This window comes from Aplysia californica, unplaced genomic scaffold (genome assembly GCF_000002075.1).
Source record: "Aplysia californica isolate F4 #8 unplaced genomic scaffold, AplCal3.0 scaffold01341, whole genome shotgun sequence".
NCBI classification, from domain to species: domain Eukaryota; kingdom Metazoa; phylum Mollusca; class Gastropoda; order Aplysiida; family Aplysiidae; genus Aplysia; species Aplysia californica.
The window spans coordinates 65,042-73,812 of NW_004798611.1; the positions used below are offsets into that span (position 1 = coordinate 65,042).

Consider the following 8,771-nt stretch of genomic DNA (forward strand, 5'->3'; position numbering starts at 1 on the left):
CGTATGTGTGCATGTGAGTATGTATGTGTGTGTGGTGCGTGCATGAGTGAATATGTGTTTGCATGAGTATGTAACACTATGTACCTTTAAAATTGATTTGTAAATCCATTATATGTATCACGTTAAGCGCATAGAGCATTGCATAAGTGGATATGCGCTATATAAATGCAATCCATTATTATTTTATGTAAAAAATAGTGGGGATGATGTAGAAATAAGTGTGGCTTATGTAGAAAAAGTGTTGATGATTAAGAAAAAAGTTTGTCTGATATATATATAAAAAAAAGTAAGGATGATGTATAAACAAGTGTGGTTGATGTAGAAATTAGTGTGGATGATCTAGAAAGAAATGGGAATGATGTAAATAAATAGTGGGGATTATGTAGAAAATAGTGGGGATGATGTAGAAAATAGTGGGGATGATGTAGAAAAAAGTAGGGGTGATGCACAGTTAGAAAATAGTGGGAATAATGTAGAAAATAGTGTAAGCGATTTTGGATATACTGGCGGTGATGTTGAAAATAGTGAGGATGATGAAAGAACAAGTTTGGTTTATGTAGAAAAAGGGGGATCATGTAGAAATTAGTGCGAATGATGTAAAAAAAAACCTAGGGATTATGTAGAAAATATAGTGGATGATGTTGAAATAAGTGTGGTTGATGTGGGGAAAAAGTTGGGATGATGTAGTAAAAACTGTGGTAGATGTAGAAAATAGTGGGGATGATGTGGAAAATAATGTGGGATGATCTAGAACAAAGTGGGGATGATGTAAATGAAAAGTGGGGACTATGCAGAAAAAAAAGTTTGGCTGATGTAGAAAAAATTTGGGGAGATGTACAGTGAGAAAATAGTGGGGATAATGTATAAAAAAAAGGGGAGATATGGTATAAAAAAAAGTGTGGTTAAAGTAGAAAATAATTGGGGTAATGTAAGAAAAAGTGTGGATTAATATGTAGAAAATAGTGGGGGTGATGTAGAAAATAGTTGGGATGATGTAAAAAAAGTGAGTATGATGTGGAAAATAGTGGGGATGATGTGGAAAACAGTGGTGATGATGTGGAAAATAGTTTGGATGATCTAAAACAAAGTGGGGATGATGTAAAAAATAGTGCTAGTGATTTTGGCAATACTGGGAGTGATGTTGGAAATAGTGTGGTTGATGTAGAAATAAGTGGGGATGATGTTGAAAAAGCTGGGGATGATGTAGAAAAATGTGTGAATGATGTAGAAAAAAAGTGGGGATGATGTAGAAAAAAGTGGGTATGATGTAAAAAAAAGTGTGGTTTGATGTAGAAAAAATGTAGTTGATGTAGAAAATACTTGGGATAATGTAAGAAAAACTGTGGCTTATGTAGAAATAACTGTAGAGTGTAGGAACAAACGTGGTAAATGTTGAAAAAAAGTATGGATGATGTAGAAGCAAAATGTGAGGCAGCGTGGTGGAATCAGGCTCTCGTCAAAATAATGAAATCGAAGAAAACAGCAGTTTTCTCCCTGCTTAGCAATTTTTATCAAATTTTTGTTTTTTGGCTCAACACCTTTTATGTCAATTTACAAACACATTCTTTGAGAATTTCACAGAAAACGTTAATTAAAGGCACAAAAATATAAAATTTACAGTTTCCATGGACTCTCCAGCTTTGGAATTTACCAAGTTTGGCGGCCATTTTCTCGCTAATTTTACCTCATAAACCAGGTGACCCCCACCTCCTTCAATCCAAAATATCTCCACTTCTATTGAAGATGGGCGGGTAATTTTTTCTTTGAAAGCAAAACAAATGAACAAGCTTTAATATGTGGGGATGATGTAGAAAATAGTGGGGCGGGTGTAGAAAATAGTGGGGATGATGTAGAAAATAGTGGGGATGATGTAGAAAATAGTGGGGATGATGTAGAAAATAGTGGGGATGATGTAGAAAATAGTGGGGGTGATGTAGAAAATAGTGGGGATGATGTAGAAAATAGTGGGGATGATGTAGAAAATAGTGGGGATGATGTAGAAAATAGTGGGGATGATGTAGAAAATAGTGGGGATAATGAAGAAAATAGTGTTGATGATGTAGAAAAAAGTGTGGTTGATGTACAAAATAGTGGGGATGATGTAGAAAAAGTTTGGCTTATGCAAAAAAAAGCGAGAAAATGTAAGTTAAAAAAAGTTGGGATGATGTAGAAAAAGTTTGGATAATGTATAAACAAGTGTTGTTGATGTTGAAAAAAGTGGGGATGATGTTGAAAATAGTGGTGATGATGTGGAAAACAGTGGTGATGATGTGGAAAATAGTGTGGATGATCTAAAAAAAAGTGGTGATGATGTAAAAAATAGTGCTAGTGATTTTGGCAATACTGGGAGTGATGTTGAAAATAGTGGCGATGATGCAGAAAATAGTGTGGTTGATGTAGAAATAAGTGGGGATGATGTTGAAAAAGCTGGGGATGATGTAGAAAATATTTGGGATAATGTAAGAAAAACTGTGTCTTGTGCAGAAATAACTGTAGAATGTAGGAACAAATGTGGTAAATGTTGAAAAAAAAAGTGAGGATGATGTAGAAAAAAATGTGGTTCATGTAGAAAAAAGTGTGGTTGATCTAGGAAAAAAGTGGTGTTGATGTAAGAAAAAGTGTGGTCTATGTAGAAAAAAAAGTAGGGATGATGTATAAACAAGTATGGTTGATGTAGAAAAAGTGGGGATAATGTGGAAAAAAGTGTGTTAGATGTAAAAATAGTGGTGATGATGTGGAAAAAAATGTAGTTGATGTAAATAAAAAGTGGGAATAATGTAGAAAAGAATGTGGTTGATGTAGAAAAAAATGTGGTAAATGTAGAAAAAAAAGTGGGGATGATGTAAAAAAATAGTGGATGATGTAGAAAAAAGTGGGGATGATGTAGAAAAAAGTGCGGATGTAGCAGAAAATAGTGGGGATGAAGTATAAAAATGTTGGGATGATGTAAGAAAATAGTAGGGTTGATGAAGATAAAATGTGGATGGTGTAGAAAATAGTGGGGAGGTTTTCTCACTGCCCTTAGTCTTAGTATGACTTCCTTTATTATAATGGTGGTATAGTCGCAACGGAAATTGTGAGGATATCAATTTTAAAGGACCAAAATTCAAACAGAAGAATGTTCTGTAGATTCTAATACGAGCCTACAAGAATTAAAATTTATCCTCACTATTTCATTTTGTGACCATGCCTGTACTGTTATGTCATTGCAAATGACTCCCCAGACTCCTGTTGTAAAAACAGGAATTTTAAAAGTGTCTGGTTATCAAAAGCAAAAGGTCAATTCCCAGATCAGAGGCCATCTTCATGATCTTGAGCACTGACAGAAGTTGAGAATGAAGACAACACACATCTTCATCTTTTTATTGGTTCACACTCCTTTCTTTCTCCAGATTTGGAGTTTGAGAAAGTAGAACTCTTCTGTGTTGAAACAGGCTGATTTTTCTTATCGAGAAAGTGGAGGGACAGATCCCAAATACAGTAACAGTGTAACAGCTTACGTAGGACTTGACGGCCATGACACTAGAGCAATAGATTTATGGTTGATCAAATATGTCGAAGACACTCGGGGACAGTTGAGACAATTCATACTAATCACAGCATTACAACTTCATGATATATATATAAAATATGTTTTTTTAAGTTTTAGTAGAGGTTTTACGATGCTCGCAACTGCATAAGGTCATATGAGCGCCAGAAGATTAGAGGTGTTACAAGAGAGTAACAAACATAAAAAAGAAGAAGGGGAGATAAGGACGATAGATGTTTGATAGGAAAGATGAAGCAAACCACACCAGAGCACCCGCCAAACACCAACATACAACACAAAGCGACAAAGCACAAAAATAATAAATTTAGACTTGTTTATGCTAAAAAAGAACAGATTTATTTGATGTTCCAAGAACTTTCAGAAACTGAAAACCAGACAATGAACACATTTCCTCGATAACTTAAGTCAGCCATTCACACACAGTACACAAGTGCTTGATTAGATGAAGGATGATGAAGTTTGAGTCTGAGGCTATACAAAACCTGAAAGACAAAACATTTTGCAGGACAGGTTCGATGAACTTCTCAAAGTCGAACATAGAAAGGTTACTGCTAGGCTACATAATTCTTTTCCCTGCGCTAGTACATGTACATCAATTTTCCAAAGATAGCAATAGAGAAGACCTTTTTGGACAGAGCAGAAGTAGAAGTGTTGACTGTCATCAAATGTATTTCTATGAGCCTGTGTCGAAAAAATCCCCCAAAAGGCATGTAGCCTACATATGGCATTGAAAATGAAATAGCCATGCCATAGTGGGCAAGTCACATTCAGTGTCTTTCACTTTCTCGTAATGGTTGATGGGTGTTGCACTGAGCAGGGCAAAAGTGTAGGCTACAACTAACAGTTTCTTCAGGAAGAGAAAATGTACACTTTCCTCCACACACACACACACACACACATCTGTATCTGTACAGCTCACATCTTCTCAAGCTACTCGGGCAAAAGGAGCTACTGGTCTATCCGCAACATTGGCACAACATGAACGGTATTTGATGCATATTCTCTCTAATTATTCATTTTGTAATGAAATGTAAGGTTTCTTTGAGGATCCTGAATTATTCAGCCCCCAAGGAATACGATTTATTGAGACAAAACGAGAGCATTTTCTAAAAATTGAAAAAAAAAAAGTTTCCATCCAGTTAGTCGAGTTAGCACCAAATATTCAATAACTAACGCATAATTGAAATAGAGTAGAATCAAAAAGTCTTTCGAACAATAAAATGGTATGTGGTTTCCACTGCAGGAAATGGAAAGAAAATATTTTTTTTCATCATGTTAAAAAAAATACCGCTCTAAATCCACCATGATCATGAATGAATGCTCAAAAACTTTTCTATACAAGCTACGTGAGCTTGCAGAAAACAATCTCACTGCATCACAGATTCATCTTTCAGCGAGTGAAGGCAAAATAAAAACCAATAAAGACAAAACTGTCTACGTCCCAGTTCACTTTTTACAGTGTGTGATTGTCAAACAAGCCAAACTGATGATATATCACCTAAGTCCTTTAAATCAAGTCATATTATATCACCAATTACCATTACAACTCAACTATCAGACAAGAACCTTCAAGCTTCTGGTGTTTTTAATTCTTGTCCACTACAACAATTTACACCAGTGGACAGGGGTCTCACGTCACACAAGTTGTTATGAAAATTTGGGCGGCAAATTAGTGATACCGCACAGGAACTAGCACTAGGAGCAGTAAATCGGTGGAATAACAGACTAAGCGTCATAAACAGTGGGAAAGCAGACTTGTACTGTACTCAGTAATAAGCAACTCAATCCAAAATAGGCAGACTGAGATCGAAACTACAAACCATTGCTTGTGACGAGTAATAAAATTTAAAGAGGAAATAGTCTTGGAAAAGTGACCATGACGGTTCTCTACTCAGTAACATACACTGTACTAGATCTATAAGTAATTTTTTTTACTACTTTTAAGCAATTGAGTAGAAGACAGCCTTGCCACATATTCTAAAGGATATCTATTTATCCATCACAGAGAGTAAAATATCAAATTCCACATACAACAAAAAAAAAAAATTAAGAAACAAGAACGTTGGCCAAGTTGACACTCCACACTTTGCTGCTGGTACTGGGCAACTCACACTTGAGATTACTCTCATATGCAATATGCCATTTTAAATTTGAGGACGTCAGCACTCAATTAAGCCAAACAATGTTGTAGATACTAAATCACTGCAAAACAGCGTTGCTAAAAGCATGGAAACTAAAAACAAAAGTAGAAATATTACCCCAGAAGATCAAAACTTCTCATGGCAGCAACTGGAACACAACATGATAAATTACTCTTCACTCACATTCCAAGTTTCTTGAAACACCAGTCTCTCCACAAATATCACGTAACAAACAAACAATAAACCACTTTCATAAGCCGGTACTAAAACATAACCATATATCACACTTCAGTCTTAATTCCTTGTATCCACAGTGACAAGATTCACACAGTCTCTCCGAACCATCCAACCCCTCCCTAGACAAAGGAATCAGTACTGCTGGTCGTCCGACGCCCTCTTCTGTTTCTTGATCTCTTTCCTTGTGTTCTCAAGCTCGTCGGGGTCTCTGTCGGGCAAGATCTCGCTGATGACTCCGTACCCTAAGGTCGTGTGACCGTCTCGCACGGTGAACCGCTGGTTCTTCTCCATGACCATCTTCTTGAACATGTTGAACACAAGCTTGCCGTCCTCCCCGGGCATCAACAGATCTTTGTCCGGGATCTCCAGCAGCGCAGGCTGGTTCCACGTGTTGCAGAACGTGATGACCTGGGAGAAAGGGGTCACAGGTTTGTTCCGGCCTCCCTCATCCTGGGTGGGAAAAGAACAGAAGAAACAACCAAAATTCATTCAAGTGAGGATACCTTGGCAGCTCTCCGTTTTATATTGCAACATGCTACAATAAATGAATTTGTGAAGATAAAGGTGGATTTGAGTAAAGATTGTAGACCTTGACAACTCTCCAACTCTTCATTCGAGAGTCAGTGCAAAATTGCTCAATTCAGCAGGTGTAGAATCTACTCTTCAGGTTTGATGAGAAAGAAAGATCAGATACCAAGCCTCACATAATTTTTCGTTGTCATGAAACAACACTTGCAAAGCTGACAACATTTTGAAACTGAAATAACCCCAAAAAAAACAATAACAAGTAGCGAAAACTATTTTTCCAACTCAAACAGATGCCTCAGCCACAGAAAATGAGGTTCACAGGAGGTTGCAGCTGACTGATTACCTAATGACAGTCCACACCAGCATTAAGTTCAGGAACAAAAGCAAATAAAACTAAACATGAAATTCATTCTAAATCATAGCTGCACATTACAAATATTATTTTTTTATATATATATATGTTTTAAGTTTTTAAAATAAAAATGGGGACGTTCTCAAATGACAGATGGCTGAGTTTCTCAATATCCAGCATAAATAACTGTCATAACAAAGCCCAATCTCATCACAGACACACAGGAAGTGTGCGAGACAGCCCAATGGGGATACCGGGTACTTAGTTTTGAACACATGTCGTATGACGTGTATTGACGACAGTGGGACAGGCTACTGTACAATGAGCAAACCCCTCTGGTTTATGAGGACTTTTTAAAATTATCACAAAGAGGTACAAGAGGGAAACATACTATAAAATGCAACATAACATTATCTTTTTAAATCCAAGGTTACCATGGTAGCAGCGGCCATATTGAAAAGAAACAGCTTTCTTTAACTCTCTTTCAATACCGCAAGCACTGTTGCACGCCTCTCCACTTTCTGCTTCAAAAGTGGAGACGAAAGCAGACAACAAGCAAAGTGGCACAGAAGGACAACTAGAGTTCAGGGCCAAAAGGATGTTAATGTTAAACAGCTGAATGTGATGTAGTGACGCAGACTTTCCGGGAGGTAGTTTTATCCCCTTGGAAGGTTGGGGCAGTGGGCTGGGGTAGCCAAAATTTTAAATATCGGAATCAGAGATTACGATCATATTTTCATAAAGCTGAATAAAAATCGTAACGATTCCGTCGAATTCGTAATGATACAAACTTACCTTTGAGAGGAGATATATCTGTGCCTCGAACCGATTGTGCATCTTCATTGTTCCAGGTTTGCCCATGCATAGGCCACGACGCATTTCGTCTCTTTTCACGCCACGAATTAAGGCTCCGAGCTGATCGCCTGCCTCTCCTCTATCCAGACTTTTCTTGAACATCTCAATGCCAGTCACATTTGTTTTCCATTTCCTGTCATAGCCCATGATTTCACACTCATCCCCTTTCTTAACTACACCTCTTTCAACTTTGCCAGAGATGACTGTGCCTCTGCCAGGTATGCTGAAGCAACTGTCAATGGGCATGAAAAAAGGTTTGTCCAGGTCTCTCACAGGAGATTCAATGTAATTGTCAACTGCATCCAACAATTCTTTCACTTTCTGTTCACCAATCTCTGGGTCAGTCTCTTCAAGAGCCTTCAGTGCCGATCCTATTATGATAGGCGTTTCATCTCCATCGAAGCCGAACTCTGTCAAAAGCTCCCTGACTTCCATTTCCACTAACTCTTGCATTTCTGTATCAGCAGCATCTGCTTTGTTAACAAAAACCACAAGTCTTTTCAAACCAATCTGCTTGGACAGCAAAAGATGTTCTCTTGTCTGGGGCATGGTACCATCAGTGGCAGCTACTACTAATATAGCACCATCCATTTGAGTAGTTCCCGTAATCATGTTTTTGATGTAATCTGCATGGCCTGGACAGTCAACATGCCCATAATGCCTTGTCTCTGTCTCGTACTCCACTGTAGCAGCATTGATGGTGATGCCTCTTTTTCTCTCCTCAGGGGCATTATCAATATCAGCGTATTCCTTGAACGACGCTTTGTCCTGTCCCGAAAGCACCTTTGTGATTGCAGCAGTTAAAGTTGTTTTCCCATGGTCCACATGACCTATCGTACCGATGTTCAAATGCGGCTTCTCACGCGAAAACGACTTCTTCCCTGCTGCCGGAGGGGCTGCAAGTAGTCTAGTAGAGATTGAAAAGTACCTTCCCTGAGATGCAACAATTTGCTTTGCACATTTTAGCAAAAAGGGGGATTTTGTTGACATTTTCGAGGTCTCCAGGAAAGGTCGAATGATGAGCGCTGCCATCTTGAAACATGTGTTGTGAAACTTTGCCAGGTAAATTGTTGCATAATGTAGGGCTAGATCAGGTAGAGCTTTTCCA

General features: G+C 38.0%; 1 protein-coding gene across 1 annotated transcript; it reads right to left on the reverse strand.

The window, feature by feature from the left end:
- Window positions 1-3,860: 3,860 nt before the first annotated feature.
- LOC101862471 (elongation factor Tu, mitochondrial) lies at window positions 3,861-8,717 on the reverse strand. The gene is made up of 2 exons (XM_005112628.3): window positions 7,604-8,717; window positions 3,861-6,378 (listed from the first exon to the last, which is right to left on the reverse strand). The coding sequence occupies exons 1-2, from the start codon at window positions 8,693-8,695 to the stop codon at window positions 6,061-6,063; spliced, it is 1,410 nt and encodes a 469-aa protein (XP_005112685.1). The 5' UTR covers window positions 8,696-8,717; the 3' UTR covers window positions 3,861-6,060.
- Window positions 8,718-8,771: the final 54 nt, after the last annotated feature.

Coding starts and splice junctions, on each gene's coding strand:
- LOC101862471 (XM_005112628.3), bottom strand. CDS start 8,695: ATGGCAGCGCTCATCATTCGACCTTTCCTGGAGACCTCGAAAATGTCA. Junction 6,379..7,603: donor AGATATATCTCCTCTCAAAG/GTAAGTTTGTAT, acceptor TTTCCCACCCAG/GATGAGGGAGGCCGGAACAA.